At 39.7% G+C, this 19261-nt stretch overlaps 1 protein-coding gene across 1 annotated transcript in view; it reads left to right on the top strand.

Annotated features, from left to right (window-relative positions):
• The window catches only part of mtg (mind the gap), a 79314-nt gene that overhangs the window by 38427 nt on the left and 21626 nt on the right, over positions 1 to 19261 (top strand). Inside the window, exon 2 of the mRNA XM_067157016.2 lies at positions 17272 to 17412. Within this exon, the coding sequence (XP_067013117.2) occupies positions 17272 to 17412 (141 nt within the window). The remainder of the gene's footprint in view (positions 1 to 17271; positions 17413 to 19261) is intronic.

The raw sequence follows: 19261 nt of genomic DNA, 5'->3' as shown, positions 1-19261 counted from the left end.
TCGCGAAAAGGAACAGCGAAACAGATCTTCCCCATCGTTTGAATTTCGTTTATTCATTTTTCAAAATTATTCACAAAAGTAATTTGTGATTTTTTAATGTTGAAGATAAATAATAATAATAATAATAATAATAATAATAATAATAATAATAATAATAATAATAATAATAATAATAATAATAATAATAATAATTCTTTTTACGTCCTACTAATTACATTTTTGTCGGTTTTTGGAGATGCCGAAGTGCCGTAATTTTGCCCCGCAGCAGTTACTTTACGTGCCGGTAAATCTACCGACATGAGCTTGACGTATTTGAGCAGTTTCAAATACCATCTGACTGAACCAGGATAGAACGTGCCAAGTTGGGGTCAAAAGGCCAGCGCCTCAACCGCCTGAGCCACTCAGCCCGGTTATATTATAGGACTATATTATAGTCCTAATCAAGATTACATAAGTTACGCTGTCACCCTACATGGTTATACCATTACGGGATTTCCTAGACAATTTTAACGAACACGTATTTCTGTCGAGTTGAGAAATTGTTATCTTGTCTTCCGTTTTTCACGCACGTAATATTAGCATACAATTTCAAGCTCGTTACTTTTGATAAATTTAGCTGCAGTTTCGCACAAGTTGCAAAATAAGTAAATTTCGCTTTGAACTAGCTTTATCGCTTTAATTCGCTGTAATTCTCGAAAACAAAATCGCTGTTTTCTTAATCAGGATCATATAATTAGTAAATATGTCTCAAAATCACTTCAAAAATGTTTTTGTTACGCTTACCGTTAATGCGAAACAGTCATGCCTCTAGATACCCCATTCTAAAAGTGGGTAGACAAATATGGGTTGAAAGACAACAAGAGTCACAGTGCACCTCATCTCTCCTGCGGTCATCGCAGGCACATGCTGTACGGAGTCGCGAATTTTGAGCCTCAATGGAATGTTAATTTAGTTACTAGTTTGTAGTCGTGAGTTTTGATACTATTTCCTATTAATTTTATGCCGTAAGTTTTGAGACGTAACCTACATATGAGTAGTCAAAATTTTTGGAGCGGTTTTTATGTTTGTAATAAATTTGATTTTTTCTACAGAGATTCTCAAACCTGTTTCGTTGGCTATTTCTTCCGAGAGACTGCATTGTGTTGTTGCATCTGTCTTGGAATAATTTATTTAACAAGGAAAATATTCGATAATATTCCCCAAATTCTTTGAAATTATTTAAGAGTAGACTAGATAAACAATTGATAATGGTATCTGCCACATGGTGACAGCCATAAACGCAGAACAATGATGATTGTTTGATTTCATGGAAGTAGTAGATGTGCTAAGGTGTGTTTCCAGCCGCGCGGAACTAAAGCCACCTAAGCGGAACTCGCCTCACGACAGCGTCTGTCCGCCTTAGCTTTGACATGCTCCTGACAAGCCTTTTGACACTCAGCATTGGTGATTTAGGACTTTTTAACGTTATAAACATTTTTTTTAAAAATAGGGTTCCCATACTACGAAAAACGTAAAATTAAGCAATTTTCTCAATTGTGCCGAAAGTTAAAGGGCTCAAGGGTCCGGAAAGGCTTCAAATTGTGAATTAAGGATACCATTTTCAAACTTAAAAAACAATTGAAAATCACTTCCGGCCTAAAATCGATTGTTCCTTTGCTCGTTTTCTTTTTAAAAAAATTCAAATCCTAGCACCGAATGTAATTATAAGAGCTTAAGTGAAACTCTGCATTGACTCACATTAGCGCTCGTAGTGGTGCTTAAGCGAAACTCTGCATTGACTCACATTAGCGCTTGTAGTGGTACTTAAGTGAAACTCTGCATTGACTCACATTAGCGCTCATAGTGGTACTTAAGTGAAACAATGCATTGACTCACATTAGCGCTTGTAGTGGTGCTTAAGCGAAACAGTGCATTGACTCACATTAGCGCTCGTAGTGGTGCTTAAGTGAAACAATGCATTGACTCACATTAGCGCTTGTAGTGGTGCTTAAGCGAAACAGTGCATTGACTCACATTAGCGCTCGTAGTGGTACTTAAGTGAAACAATGCATTGACTCACGTTAGCGCTCGTAGTGGTACTTAAGTGAAACAATGCATTGACTCACATTAGCGCTCGTAGTGGTGCTTAAGCGAAACAGTGCATTGACTCACATTAGCGCTCGTAGTGGTGCTTAAGCGAAACAGTGCATTGACTCACATTAGCGCTCGTAGTGGTGCTTAAGCGAAACAATGCATTGACTCACATTAGCGCTCGTAGTGGTACTTAAGTGAAACAATGCATTGACTCACATTAGCGCTTGTAGTGGTGCTTAAGCGAAACAGTGCATTGACTCACATTAGCGCTCGTAGTGGTGCTTAAGCGAAACAGTGCATTGACTCACATTAGCGCTCGTAGTGGTGCTTAAGTGAAACAATGCATTGACTCACATTAGCGCTCGTAGTGGTGCTTAAGTGAAACAATGCATTGACTCACATTAGCGCTCGTAGTGGTACTTAAGTGAAACAATGCATTGACTCACATTAGCGCTCGTAGTGGTACTTAAGTGAAACAATGCATTGACTCACATTAGCGCTCGTAGTGGTACTTAAGTGAAACAATGCATTGACTCACATTAGCGCTCGTAGTGGTGCTTAAGCGAAACAGTGCATTGACTCACATTAGCGCTCGTAGTGGTGCTTAAGCGAAACAGTGCATTGACTCACATTAGCGCTCGTAGTGGTGCTTAAGCGAAACAGTGCATTGACTCACATTAGCGCTCGTAGTGGTGCTTAAGCGAAACAGTGCATTGACTCACATTAGCGGTCGTAGTGGTGCTTAAGTGAAACAATGCATTGACTCACATTAGCGCTCGTAGTGGTACTTAAGTGAAACAATGCATTGACTCACATTAGCGCTCGTAGTGGTGCTTAAGTGAAACAATGCATTGACTCACATTAGCGCTCGTAGTGGTAGAAAAAGGCAAACTGCTAATCTAATCGACCGGATAACGATGATTAAGAAAATGATTGTAATGTTTAGGAATAAATAATGAATAGATTCTGATACTTGATTATATTTTATTTACGTAATATTCGTAGCTCATATCCCTAGGATGTTTTCAACATTGAGTTGCTTGCCAGAAGGGCTAGAACTATGGAATTTTGGAATTGTGGCAAATCGCTCCAATATCTCGAATGACTTTTCCACAATTTTGAAACCGCTTACTGTTCTGAAATTTAGCGAAAGTAATACATTTTTCGCATTTCTTTAAACAACAGTTTTGTTACATGTTCACTATTGGATTATTTTCCGCTGTATATTTATATAAATCACTGAAACGAATCAAACGACACCTCACACGACGTGTTATCACTCCACTATTTTTAGCCGCGCGGCACGGCGATTTTTGTACCTCAATTTGGCGGTCCTATTGCATCACCCATGATGTCGTACCAGATCAGACTCTTGTTGCTAGGTTGATTGGTCCTTCCTCTTTACAAAGGAGATATTGAACTATATCTTCACGCTGGAAACGGTTTCCATTATAAAACTTTAATTTTTTATAAATTTCGCCAGCCCGAACGCAATTCCGAAACCATATTCTCCATCAAAACCAACCCAGCAACGACGGGGTCATACCGGGTAGTATTCGTTAAACGCATGTCATACAGTTAATTACTGTATATTCTAAACTTCCTGTTGCTTGTACAATACGAACTATTGCTCTTGGTGTAACGTGTCTTGAACTATACCCCACAACCTGTTAGTACCTGTTCCCGGATGGTTACATAAAGATTAACCTATAAGTCGTTCCATGTTAAGAAAAGAGTATTGCTCTTATGACAACAGGGTTGCCACATCGAACGGCTCTGCTCAACAACATCACGGGAAAATGGCGGCATATAAATTTGTGAAACTCAGTATTCAAGTGCAAGACACAAAGCGGAAGAAACGAAGCTACAAACTATTTTTATGAACTGAAGGGGACGGAGGTTTACAAGGGGCTATTTTTGGTTTGTACAGAATCAGAGGTAAACTAAGGCGCATAAAAAACCTCAGCATTGAAGTGTAAGGCAAACAGGGGGAGAAAATAGACAAATAACTTGTATGGGCTCGAGGGCTGAGGGATGCATTTAATTGCATTAAATAAATTTATCCAAGTAATAAAGGCTAGAAAACAGATGCAACAAATAAATACTGTAGGTGACTTCACTACAGAAGTGAGCTGCCGGATGTTAACAGAGTGAGGGACTACACGAGGCTTGTACCAGAGCAACACAAAAGAGGGAAAATGAAGGAAGGCAACGAAGCGATGGCTGTTCCCGCCACTGTGCTTCCTCCCTACGAACGTATTTATGAAAAAGAAGATGTTATATACGGTAATTATTTTAATAACTCACGGGCAAAAATGCCTCATCCTTTTTATCCGTCTTCCATAATACATTACAAAGTACAGTATAATATCCCTTAATCACGAGGAATTATGGCTGTCTAAGAGGGGGGTGTGTTCACTCCTTGTAGGTCCGTAAGAGCGATGCTGTTTACTTAACGTGGAATGAACTAAATATAAAAGTAGAAGTGAACGTATTTCTTAGACAACTGTTGTCTACACTACAGATAATAATAATAATAATAATAATAATAATAATAATAATAATAATAATAATAATAATAATAAAAGAACCAAACCCCATGGCGTAACAGCCTCGAAGTGCCATGGCCTACCAAGCGACCGCTGCTCAGCCCGATGGCCTGCAGATTATGAGGAGGCGTGTGTTCAGCACGACGGTTCCTCTCGGGCGTTATTCTTGACTTCATAGACCGGGGCCGCCATCTCTACGTCAGATGGCTCCTCAATTTTAATCACGTAGGCTGAGTGGACCTCGAACCAGCCTTCAGATTCAAATAAAATTCCCTGGTCGGGAATCGAGCCCGGAGTCTCCGGGTAAAAAGCAGGAACGCTAACCCTTTACCGCGGGGCCGGCAATACTACTACTACTACTACTACTACTACTACTACTACTACTACTACTAATAATAATAATAATAATACCGGGGAGGTTGGCCGTGTGGTTAGGGGCGCGTGGCTGTGAGCTTGCATCCGGCAGATAGTGGGTTCGAACCCCACTGTCGGCAGCCCTGAAGATGGCTTTCCGTGCTTTCCCATTTTATACCAGGCAAATGCTCGGGCTATACCTTAATTAAGGCCACGGCCGATTCCTTCCTACTCCTAGCCCTTTTCTGTCCCATCGTCGCCATAAGACCTACCTGTGTCAGTGTGACGTAAAACAAATACTGTAATAATAATAGTAATAGTAATAATAATAATAATAATAATAATAATAATAATAATAATAATAATATGGGGCTAGTTGGCCGTGCGGTTAGGGCTTCGCAGCTGCGAGTTTGCATCCGGGAGATAGTGGGTTCGAACCCCACTGTCGGTAGCCCTGAATGTGGCTTTCCGTGGTTTCCCATTTTCACACCAGCCAAATGCCGGGGCTGTACCTTAATTAATATTAATTAATATTCTTTAACCCATGGGTAAATAATGCCAATATCGAGCTCGTATTATTATTATTATTATTATTATTTGTGAGGTATGGCTACGAAGTGTTTACATCCATTTAGTATTAGTATTATTTACGTAGATATGTCATATGTACGGACAATACGATCGTATTATTTGTAGGTTATGTCATTAAACATGTGCTGTATATATATGCATTCACCGTGTTTAGTGAATGTAAGAACCTGTAATTAATAGCATATAATTTATTATTAGCTGTATATATGATGTATAATCCACAGTAACATTGTGCAACACACTGTAACATCCAGAATAACGTATCTTTGACACTAGATGGTTTTAGAATGGTCTTTTCATTGTAACTATGTTATTAGGCACTCTAGAATTTGCTAGAAGATATGTTGTGACATATCCTCCTAGAAGCCTGGCCAGGCCACCTATACAGACAGTCTCGACGGTGGAGTTGAGTTATTGTTTAGTTGGAGTTGTTTTCGTGAGCTCCTTGTGTGATTCTGACGACATGTTATTGTAACAGTCAAATGTTTTTCAAGATGGTAGTCACATTCTGGCCTACTTATTCGTGTTTTGTTTATGATGGCAGTTGATTAGGCTATGTGTGTTTAACTTGTAAATAATTGTAAATAAAATCCGTGTACGCAAGTGACAGCATTTTGTGTGCGTCTTTGTGAATACATCAATTTGACACCATTTTCCTCCGCCCTCCTTTAGCTAATAGTGATCATGCTCATCTTTAGGACATACAGAGGAGACTTATGACAAAGACCAAGGTAAGAAGGTGGATCGTGGCATCTAGAAGTATATTTGACGATAATGAGTCTAGAAGACTGTTCTGTAGTCCGACTCGCTGGCTGAACGGTCAGCGTACTGGCCTTCGGCTCAGAGGGTCCCGGGTTCGATGTCCGGCCGGGTCGGGGATTTTAACCTTAATTGGTTAATTCCAGTGACACGGGGGCTGGGTGTATGTACTGTCTTCATCATCATCATTTCATCTCATCACGACGCGCAGGCGTGCACCTGGCGAGCCGAACCCTTTCTGGGATATCCCGGCACTAAAAGCCATACGACATTTCATTTCACTGTTCTGTAACACACTGTTTTCTCTTCGTTATTGTCCATTGTACGCGTAGGTTGGTCACTAAAAAACAGCGTGGGATCCTGCAGTAGCCTACTGTCCACCTATGTATGTGGAAAGTAATCGTGAGATAGACAGTACAGCCCAAAACACACAAAAAATCTTTATGAACATATAATCACCACTACTACCGGTCCGAATATCCCATCCTTTATGTGAGATTGCCAGGGTGACCCCAATTTGGCAGATTCGATCCAAGTTCAGTCCGGTGGTATTTGAATGTGCTCAAATACGTCAGCCTCGTGTCCATAGATTTACTGGCACGTAAAAGATCTCCTTAGGGACAAAATTCCGGCACCCCGAAGTCCCCAAAAAATCGAATCCCCATTTAGCGGCGTGAACAGGAATTGTGCCGCCTGTCGCACTCCACTCGGGCAATGATTAATGACTGACAGATGAAATGAAACGATATTGGAGAATTTTGCTGGAATGAAAGATGACAGAGAAAACTGGAGTACCCGAAATAAAACCTGTATCGCCTCCGCTTTGTCCAGCACAAATCTCACATAGAGTGACCGGGATTTGAGCCACGGAACCCAGCGGTGAGTGGGCGGCGCACTGCCACCTGAGCCACGGAGGCTCTTTCAGGGTCCACGACCTTGGTAAAAATATACCCTTTCTTGCACCTCATGCTACACGTTGCTACGCGACTCTCCACTAATTGCTGTAGCGCTGTACGAATCGCCCAGTGGTGACGAACAACATTTTATGCGTATTTCCGCTGAGTATTTTTTTAATTAATTAATTTAAAAAGAAGGAATTAAATACAAAGGGCTCTAGGAAAGTTTTGCAATACACAAAACCGGTTGGCTGGACACCCCTGTTATGGTGAGGGGTGAAAACTGGTCTAGAAGACAGCAAGGCGCGACCTTCACACCATTTGTTACCAAGCAGTGGGATTGAAAGCAAGTTAAGATATCAGTGTGATCTAAAGGTGAATATCGCGCAGTTATCCGCTACAGTTTTGCTCGTGGATTAACTGTTGATCATTGCCAGGATGAAATGACTCCTGTGCTGGGAAAAGACTGTTTACATCGGACAACAATTTTTCGCTGGTACAAAGAGTTCTAGAGGGGAAGTTTTAGGGTTGAAGACGATCCTCGAACTGGGCGACCGTCTGAATCAGTGACTGAGGAAAACATTGAAGCTGTGAGGAAAATGTTGCAGCAAGAGAGGCGGTTGACATATCGGCAGGGAGAAGAGACTCTCCACATCCCTGCACCAGCTATTCATTCAATTCTGCACGACCATCTATATGTTAGAAAGGTTTGTTCCCTTTGGGTGCCCCATTCACTTTCAGAGGAACAAAGGGAACATCGAGTGAAACGGTGACGAGAAATGCTAAAACAGTTTGAAAATGGGACTTCGCGTAACGTCAATAGCATCGTTACAGGTGACGTAACTTGGCTTTATTATTACGATGTCCCAACAAAATCCCAGAACAAGGTGTGGCTGTTTGAAGGTGAGGGTACTCCTATGACAGTGCGAAGGTCAAGGTCAGTGAAGAAAAGGATGATTGCAGCATTCTTCACTAAACGGGGCATCCTGACTCGGTTTGTGCTAGAAGCACAAAGGACAGTTACTGCGAAGTGGTACAGTGAGACTTGTCTGCCTCAGGTCATCCAGGCTCTCAAGCAGCTTCGTCCAAGATCACGGCCCAACACTTGGCTCTTGCATCACGACAATACTCCAGCACATCGTGCTAATGTAACAATGGATTTTCTTGCCAGATCACCCTCCATACAGTCCTGATCTTGCCCCATGTGACTTCGCACTCTTCCCAGAAGTAAAGATGAAACTGAAAGGGCGGCGTTTTACATCCGACGAGTAGCTTCTGGCAGCATGGGATCAAGAGTGTGAAAATGTAACCGAAGAAAAGTGGCAGACTGGTTTCGACGTATGGAGAAGTGTATTGAGTGTGGTGGACATTATTTTGAAAAAATCTAAAGCGTTCACTCACATTGCAAAACTTTCCTAGTGCCCTTTGTAGACGACAGGTCTGAACAAATTGTTCTTTTTAATCATTCCTAGTTTAAGGCTGTTAAATGGAATAAGAATGTAATGTTTTCTCCACTATTCGCCGCCACTAGATGTCGACATGATGCAGTTGACGATGCCTGACATACAGTGCTAAGAGTTTTTACTACCTCGAACGTGAGTCTGGCACTCTACCACTGATCCACCACGGAAGCTATGAAGAGTGAAAGCTTCGCTATAGCTGAGATATTTTACCAATTACATATTTCTTGCACTGAAGATGCGGTCGTCCAATGAACAAGAGAATACTGCACGCTGGATTTGCGGTCGCCCACACTCCTGACGTGTGGAATACGGCGGAGAAAGGTCATCGATGGCTTTACAAAGCTGCTGGGTGGCGTGCGAGGAACAACAGTATCACACACTGGAACACACGGTTCCCACGACTGCATGGAGGGGATAATTCCATCGCTTGTATGACGATAGAGAAATAAAGAATGGGGCATAGCAAATATCCTGGTCTGTTGAAATATGAAATAAAGGTGAACACTGGTTGACTCATCACCTTGTAGGTAATGTTTAGAAAAAAAAAAAATGTTTTATTTGCAGACTATCTTTCTCAAGCATATTTTACAAAATTCATTGCACCTTTTCTCAACAACTAATTAAGGTACATGTCTGAAAAAATAAGGTGAACCTATGATGGTTTTCTAATACTTTAACACAGGTATTTCCAAAAGTACTGTTTTGTTTGACAGAATTATTTTTTGAATACTTTTGATGTGCTGTACAGTCAATAATTCGCACACTATGACGTAAAATGCAATATGCCTGTGTTAACATACTCACAGAGACATACTTTCAAGGCTGTAAAAGTTTCAGGAAGTTCATTCAGGTAGTTTCCGATAAAAGGTACAAACGGTTATTTTTGTGTAACTGCTACATCTGTCACTGCTACATTAAAGTAACTGTGAAAAGTATGAAAAGTAACAGTTTAAAATAACGTCCAACGTTACTCGCCTTTTATTGGTCACGGCTTCAAGCTTGTCTGTGTTGCGAAGTCCCATTCATTCACTCGCACATGCGCACTACACTGTTGAAAGTCGGTGCAGCAACACACGCATTCCTATTTGCTGTAAAGTTAACGAGAGGCAGACAACGGATGAAACGAGAAGACAACATGGCGTCTTCTCTGAAATCAAGAGGAGTGAGTTTGACAGTGCCCCGATCAAGGATAGAAGACAAGAAAACATGATGATCTGCCTGCCAAACCTCGACACAAACCTGTACAAGAGGATCGATTAAGTAAAATGAAGTAATGTTATGTTATCTATAATATCAAAACGGAAAGTTATCATACTAATATATTCATGGCACAAGAAAAATTATACGGGTGAAACTTTATAATGTAGGTAGCCCTGCGCGATGCCTGAGTCAACGATGACCCTTGAGCAGTTGAATATGTCATAACAGTTTACACTTTAGTTAGCAGTTGACAGCAGCAGCTTAAACAAATACACTATAGAGTATATTATACACTACAGTGTATTTGACTTAAAGCAATCTCCTACGAAAGCGCTCTCACTTGGAAGACATGCGTACTATCTGAACTCTGAGGGTCACATTCTGTGTCTGTAAGCTGCTACTAGTGACAGTTACCACTTCCCAGTTACTATTTTCACTAGTAGGCTACGTTATTCTGTTGTCGTTACTCGATAACCTGTTATTTTTTGTCCTCGTTACATTTGTAACAGTGACGGGTATGTAACTGTGACAAAGTAACTGCTACGTTATTTTTCAGCCATCTCTAAGATACACTAAATCTTTCAAAAAGTAAACTTACGGGAAACTGCTGTCAAAGTTTCAGTGCATTCCAGAACCATAACGTGGGTCATCTGGATCGTCCTGATAGGTTTCTTCCAGCCTTCTTTTCAGTTTTCTTTTCTTCTCTCATACCTCATTTTCCACTTCCCTCTATGCTTTCTCTTTTTCTTTGTCAAGCTTGTACATGGCTCGTACGGTGTGATAAAGCAAAGCAAAGCAAAGTCATCTCCGTACAGGCCATGAAGGCCCTTGGAGCGGTGGAAGGTAAAGGCTTCCACTATCCGTAACCTCGGCACGTGATGGGGTAGGGTGGTTAGCTCTACGCCCTCGTACGGTGTGATACCCAACACTAATACTGTTTCTTCAGTGCTTCACAATTTGACAAGTTACTATTGTTAAAAGTCATTACAGCGTCGTAAACACAAAAATGAATAGCATTAATTGCTTCAAAAACTGTTTTTGGAATTCTTGACCAGATAACACTGTTGATGCACTCATTCTGATTTTGGGTACGACCATGTAAACACTTCTTAAGTAACTGTACATCAGATAGATCTCTGAAAATAGGCTTACGTTCCTCTATGACAGCGTATTGCAAACCATCCTCGTGTACAAATATTTTCGCTGCTGCTTGTGCTTTGTTGTGATTGCATCATGTATCGGTTTCTTTGGGGTAGAGTCCGTGGTTCGGTGAAGAATCATCTGACGCAACGCTGAGAAGACTGCCACGCCCACACTTCTTCCTCTTATCGTTTATTTAAAGCATTTCTATGTTACAAAAACGTATGTATTATACACCAAATTAAAGAGGACATTCCAAAGATCAATAGTCAGCTACAAGCCGAAACTCCTGGCTAGGGTGAAGGCGTAACCTTCAAGGTGGCCCGCCCCTCCCCTTCATGAAAACTTAGGAAAAAAATCAGCAAAAAAATTGAAAATGATAAATGTCATCATTTTCCATCGTACCGGAGCCCATTAAGGAGAGCGAGCATTAGCGGGCAAATATGATCAAAGCCAGAAAAACGAGGTTCTACGAGGTAGAAAGTACACGCTTCTACAGTTCGTATTACAAGGAAAGATACCTGCTGTATAAGTGAAGCGCCGAGCTGGTAGACCATCAATTGTCATGGCTCCGAAACATAAAAGAATGGGACTTACATCAACAACACCCAGCAACTCTTTAAATTAGCTAAAGAAAGGTGATCAATTAACAACGTCTGGGGGATCGGAATAGCTTTCGAAGAACAAGAAGAAGAAGAAGAAGAAGAAGAAGAAGAAGAAGAAGAAGAAGAAGAAGAAGAAGAAGAAGAAGAAGAAGAAGAAGCGTGCCAAGTTATCTGTACAATTATTTTTATTATGTCCGGATCTATGGCTAAATGGTTAGCGTGCTGGCCTTTGGTCACAGAGGTCCCGGGTTTGATTCCCGGCAGGGTCGGGAATTTTAATCATCATTGGTTAATTTTGCTGGCACGAGGGCTGGGTGTATGTGTCGTCTTCATCATCATTTCATCCTCATCTCGACGCGCAGGTTGCCTACGGGTGTCAAATCTAAAGACCTGCACCTGGCGAGCCGAACTTGTCCTCGGACACTCCCGGCACTAAAAGCCATACGCCATTTCATAAAAGACTGGGACTTACATCAACAACACCCAACAACTCTTCAAGTTAGCTAAAGAAAGGTGATCAATCATCAACGTCTGGGAGATCCGAATGGTACTTAAAGAAGAAGAAGAAGAGTGCCAAGTTAGCTGTACAATTATTTTTATTATGAAAATGGCCATAAGATCTTTGGTCCCGATATGAAGATCGCTGGCACAGTGTTGCCAAACTACAAATCTTTTGTCTGCTAAATTTTAGATGAAAATCCGCTAAATTCCGCTAAATTTCGAACTGAACCAAAATAGCATATACCAGCTGTTTTAATAGAGGAGATCATCTCAACACTCGCCAGTTTCAAAACAGGTGGTCATCATCTTCTCCTCCCAGCACTGTATCGTCTTAAGCAGACGTGTTAGGTTGAGATCCTGTGGTTTCACATAAAGCCACATGGTACTATTCTTTTTCAAAATACATGCTGGCAGTACACAGTAGCAAAGCACATACGGAAATTTTCAAAACTATTTCGAAAGTTATTTTCACTTTCATTACTGTTTTCATTGTTTATTATAAATGGGGAAAGAAATAATGTCAAACAATTTCGCATTTATATTGCACTGCCAATAGATGCGCCGACTGTGGTTGGGTTCACTGGGAAACTCAACCAACGAGTCTATTAAAGTTTAATTATTTAATCACTCTTTACGAAATATCTGACTATACTCTTCAACCTTTTCTTTCGACATATTGACGTACCGTACCAAAAACAACCTAATGTCAAAAGAAACGCGATATCAAAGACGACACTAGCCGGCTCATCAAGAGTAGAGTAACGATTGCAACAAATTCTGAGTGAGGCTGTGGGCCAGAGCTGGTCTAGGAAACGAGTGATAGTATGCAGCATAGGTTCAATACAATAATAATAATAATAATAATAATAATAATAATAATAATAATAATAATAATAATAATAATATTAATAATAATAATAATAATAATAATAATAATAATAATAATATATTATGATATAATATAACAATATAACAATGAAAGAATACTGGAAGAAAAGGAAAGAACAACTAAGGAGGAACAATTGAAATTGTAACGTGGTCCTTAGAAGGCCGGAACGCAAGAAGAAGAAGAAATTATATTATATTATATTATATTATTAATATATTATTATTATTATTATTATTTAAAAATCCGCAAAATTTAGCGGAAATTCCGCTAAGTTGGCAACACTGCGCTGGAATTTTAAAAAAGTAAAGAAAGCGCATAACTATACAATTATTATTATTATTATTATTATTATTATTATTATTGTTATTATTATTATTATTATTATTATTAATACAACGGTATTAACTAGACTGTGATATCGTAGCAAACTCTATATTATTTTTTCTCATGGTGATGAAAGGCGACATTGTTACCGCTGAAAATCGTTAATAGAAGTTTAAAAATCCGTCAAAAAATCCGCTGTCCGCTAAATGGAAATGTTTTCCGCTGTTCTATTTAAACATCCGCAAAATTTAGCGGAAAATACGCTGAGTTGGCAACAATGTGCTGGAATTTAAAAAAAAAAGTAAAGAAAGCGCATAACTATACAAACTCGCTAACTTTCAAATACATTTAACATTTCAAATACATTCCCGGTGGGTTTTCCCTCTGTTTGTTACACAGAACAGAATACATCGTTAAAAGGGAGGGGAAGTGTGGTTCATTACCTTGGAAGATGCGAATTGTGGTCGGATGTCCCCGGATGTATTGGCCAGTGCTTTCTCCTGGTAACCTAGATAACAGCATATTGTGACTAATGGTGAGAGCATGGCGAATGAGCCGAGACATTTCATCGAGGATAACTCACCGCTAGCCTTACATCAGTCGTGACAAGCCTTCAACATTCCTGAAACACGAAATAATTCCTTGATAATCAGTTCGTTCATGTTATAAGTGGTAGGATGTTGGCCTCCGGATCCCAAGATAGCGAGTTCAAACCCGGCAGAGGTAGTCAGATGTTTGAAGGGTGGTAGGAAGTCCATTCGACACTCCATGCCGTACGATGTCAGCATATACAAGATACATTTGGTGTTCACCCAACAAAATTCATCAAATTCATCAGCTACAGATGCCGCGCAAGAGAGATGTACCTACTCTACCATTTAGCAGGCCCAGAGTAAAATAGAACGTCGAAACTGACGAACAAGCAGCCAGATGGGGTTAAATTAAAATGCGCACACACGATAGCTGAGGCCATACGATTATTATTATTATTATTATTATTATTATTATTATTATTATTATTATTATCGTGTCCGCATCTGTGTGTAGTGGTTAGTGTGGTTAGCTGCCACCCCTCGAAGGCCCGAGTTCCACTCCCGGCTCTGCCAGAAAATTTGAAAAGCGGTACGAGCACCAGAACGGAGTCTCTTCAGCCTCGCGAAGTCAAGTGAATAAAGAGGGTTCGATTCCCACCTCAGCCATACTCGAAGTGGTTTTCCGCGGTTTCCTCGCTTCTTCTCCCCGCAAATGCAGGGATGGTACCTAACTTAAGGCCACGGCCGCTTCCTTCCAATTTTTCCATGCCCCACAAGCCCCCGCCCCCCTGTTTAGCATAGGAGGTGAGGCTACCTGGGCGAGGTACTGGTCCTTCTCCCCAGTTTTATCCGCGACCCGAAGTCTCACGCTCCAGGGACACTGCCTTGGGGCGGTAGAGGTGGAATCCCTCACTGAGTCCGGGAGAAAAACCAACACCAAAGGGAAAATGGATTAAATACATAATTTAAAAAATATTATAACAAAGAAAATAATAATAATAATAATAATAATAATAATAATAATAATAATAATAATAATAATAATAATAGTAATAATAATCATCATCATCGTCGTCGTCATCATCTTCAGTGTTTTCTCCATTTTCATGGTGTCGGCACTTGTGTACATTTGGCTCGTTTTTACGGCCGGATGCCCTTCCTCCCACCAACCCTACGTGAAGGGATATAATGAGTAATAGGCTGCGTGTTTCTATGGCGGGTTGTGTTGTGGTGGTGGTGGTGATTATTGTTTCCTGTTTTTGCTATTTGCTTTACGTCGCACCGACACAGAAAGGTCTTATGGCGACGATGGGTTAGGAAAGGTCTAGGACTGGGAAGGAAGCGGTCGTGGCCTTAATTAAGGTACAGCCCCAGCATTTGTCTGGTGTGAAAATGGGAAACGACGGAAAAGTATTTCAGGGCTACAGACAGTGAGATTCGAACCCACTACTTCCCGGATGGAAGCTCACAGCTGCGCGCCCCTAACCGCACGGCCAGCTCACCCGGTACGTCGAAGCTTTACATAACCTAAAATATGTTTCAAAATCAATGTCACCGTAGTCCTCAAAGTAGGCAGCGTGTTATTTTATCCACTTAGGACGTTTTATTACATAATCTTGGTCACACTCCTCGCCGCTGTGATTTTCTCTTTCAGTTAAATATCCCAGTCGTTACGAGCTACCACCTTGAAGGGTTATTTTCCGAATTTGGTCGCTTATGGACCGCATAGACATTAAGGCTTCTTGGCCTTTCTTCTTTTCTCTTCCCAAAACCTCTTCATTCTTTCGCTCCACATTTGTCTCGCCTCTTCGGAAATGATCCGTTTGGATCTCCTATTTCGTGGTTTATCTTCAAATGGTTTTAAGACTGTCGACTCTTCTTCTGAAATCTCTTCTATTGTGAATCATCTCCAGTGTAATTCCAACTTCTTCCCCATTCCTCTTGACCTTTTCTACCAACTTGAATATGGCCTTTAATCCCATAATGAATTTGAAGATCTTTTTTGGTCAGCCGTTTGTCATCCCTTCTTACTAGGTGTCTGTAAAATTTCAGCCTTCCTTTCCGCATTGTGTCCGTGATCTATTCACTGTACTTGTAGAGCTCCTTCTTTCTCCTTTCCTTCCAAATCCCATATGTAGTTTTCTGTGGTCCCAGAATTTTCCTCAGAATCTACTTTCCCTTCTCGAGTTCTTGCATATCCCTTTTTTTAAATATAAAATCAGACACTCTGAAACGTACAATCCTTCCCGTTTTTTTTCCTGTTTTACTAGCCAACCTTTCTGGAGTAACATTTTAAACCAAGATTAAAGCTTTTACTTGCGTTGATGAAAAAGGTTAGGTTTCTTCCCTTCAGATATCACCTTAGTCTTGGAAATACTAATATTTATATCATACTCGCTCTAGCGCTTCTCAGGCTTCGATTCGACGACATAGAGCAATAATTGCTTACTACGTTGTGATTACGTCAGTATTTCGCTATAGAACAAAAGCTCTACACTGAAGCAGGGGCACATGTAGACTGCCCGCCATACCAATCTGATAAATGGGTTGCAGGCATGCAGGGGCGTTGTCGAAACACGAATATTTATTTATTTATTTATTTATTTATTTATTTATTTATTTATTTATTTATTTATTTATTTATTTATTTATTTGTGTCTTTATTAAGTGGCGAAGTTAGGGCTCTTGGCCCTCTCTTACACTTAACCACATACATTTTTTATATTTTTACAATATTAATCTAAAGTATCATTGTAATCAATTACTGTTATTGAGATATGTATGTCAGATAAGGAATTACAATAATACAATTAATTAAGGTTACTACTGATGAAAAATTATAGGATAAATAGAGAGTGGATTATAACAAAAAAATATATCAACTTATAACCTAAAGAATATATCGAAAACTAGCTTAAAGAAAAAATTATTCAAATATAAGGCTAAAATAAATTAACTAGTATGTTACGATCTGAGTGAACTAAAATCAATGTTACTATGTAGTCTATTTCTATGAACAGTCTATAGCCTTAAATGAGAGTAGTAAGAACGTAAATGGGATAGCCTAAGAACTTAAGTCTAGTACGTCATTTTTGCTTTCATTCACACGTCATTCACTCTTACATTCATTCGAGTCAACTGAATAGTCCATGTTGAAATAAAAGAACGTAGATCTGTAACACCACACTTCAAAAACTTATATTCACCTTCTTTCTGAACTAATTACCATCCATGTTTCACTTCCGTACAATGCCACGGTGGTGTTTATCGGTTAATCCTGTCAGTAGATAATTTGATGATCCTACCCACACGGATAAACTCCACACAGGTGAACTTATGTTCTTTTCTCCAGCTTTACTCACCATTAACATACTGCCCTTTTGTTCTGTTGCAGGCTGCGGCTTGCTGTGGCAATTCGCTGGAAGCACTTGTGTAGTGAACTCCGACTTCGGTTTCATCCTCAACTGCGCTGTCAAGAAGTCTGGTATTTTCCGAGTGAGGAATCTGGGCGGAGTTAAAGGCTACGTGGGAGTAGGTGAGTTCCGCCCTATAAGTCTTACACGAATAATAATAATAATAATAATAATAATAATAATAATAATAATAATAATAATAATAATAATAATAATAATATATAAAATATAAAATAAGAGTTTTGTCTGCACATTGCTCAGAATTTGAAAAAGAATGGTATTGGGGATGTACCTTGATTAAGGCCACAGCCGCTTCCTTCCAACTCCTAGGCCTTTTGCTATCCCATCGTTGCAATAAGACCTGTCTGTGTCGGTGCGACGTAAAGCAACTAGCAAAAAAAAAATAACTTTTGTAGTCTCCGTGGCGTAGTCGCTACCGCATTGTCGTTGGAAATAAAACTTTCCGAGTTTTCTGTTCTATATATACAATGAAAAGGAGGGGGGCACGAACTGAGGCTTGCCTCACCCCTTTCTGGATTGCTTGCTGCTTTTCCAAAGACCTCGATTCTTATTACTGCAGACTAAGTTTTGTACAGATTATTGATAATTCTTCCTTCTTTCTTCACCTTCCACTGCCACAATGGGATGAAACGCTGGTACGGTGATTTCACAATTGACAAGACCTAAATAGCATGGATGCTTTTAACAATATTGTTGTTGTTTTTGGTGAATGTTACAGGAGCGGAATAGAAGGTGAATATTGACCACTGTAGCACATGAGCGTCTGAAAAATTACCGCTATTTCGATTTTTTTTTTTTTGAGCGAAAGTAACATTGTTGCCTGTCATTTGAGTGCTGGTTACGTGGCTTTCTACTGCATTGTATTTTCAATTCATGTAGCCGCTATAAAGTAATTGATTGATTAATTAACTTGTACCTTCCTGTCTGGAGCCTCACAACGTTATCTAGCGATCCGCTACTTGTCCATACCTGTTTTGATCTCTCGATTGCTCCATTCCTAATGTAAGATCATAGGAAAGGTGCAGTCAGCTCAGAGTTGCAAAATACTACCATTGCACGGTCCAGTAGATGCCGTAAATGTCATCGTGCTGTCATTTATTTATTTATTTTTCTTCTTTACGATGGTGCCTGCTAAGGACCACGTGCCAATTTCAATTCAGTTCTTCATACTTCGTTGTTTTCTCTTCCGTTCCTTCGCACCAGGTTTCTTGTTCAGTCTTCATTTGGAATCCTTCCAGACTTACTACCCTCCTTCTAAAAATCTCTCTGTTCATAGTTTCTTCTTCTCTTATATTATTTCTTTCTAAATCTTCCTTTACTTCTTGAATCTAGCTAGTTGTTGCCTTTTTGTCCCAAAGGTACTTGCCTTTTTGTTAATCTGGAATCATCCATTTTGTAAATATGTCCTTTTTCTTATGGTTTCTGTTATGTTTTCTATGTTCCTGTATATTTCATCATGAGATTTTAATTTCCATACTCCTGTTATTTTTACAGGGCCTAAGATTTTTCTCATGATTCTCCTTTCTAGTACTTCAAGTTTATCTAATCTGTAGTTTAATTTATTTATTTATTTATTTATTTATTTGATTCTTTCCTTTCTCGATTTTGGCCATCTTAGGACCACGTAAAGCAACCCACTGCATTCATTTCTGTTTGTTTCCTCCTCTCTTCTGTCCAGATGTTATTCCGTTCTTTCTTTTCGTTCTCCTGGAAACTATTTATTTATTTATTTATTTATTTATTTATTTATTTATTTATTTATTTATTTATACTTTAGCAGTGGCAAAGTTAGGGCTGCGGCTCTCTCTTACACGTAACCACGTAACTTACAGGATAATACACATATAAAATAAAGATCAAAGGAAATCAGAACCCTAAGATTTGCCGATGATATTGTCATTTTATCTGAGACTGCGTAAGATCTGGAGAAATTGCTGAATGGTATGGACA

Source organism: Anabrus simplex, chromosome 13 (genome assembly GCF_040414725.1).
Source record: "Anabrus simplex isolate iqAnaSimp1 chromosome 13, ASM4041472v1, whole genome shotgun sequence".
In the NCBI taxonomy this organism is placed as follows: Eukaryota; Metazoa; Arthropoda; class Insecta; order Orthoptera; family Tettigoniidae; genus Anabrus; species Anabrus simplex.
Note: the sequence above shows the minus strand (reverse complement) of the source record. Positions and strands in the feature narration are given on the sequence as shown.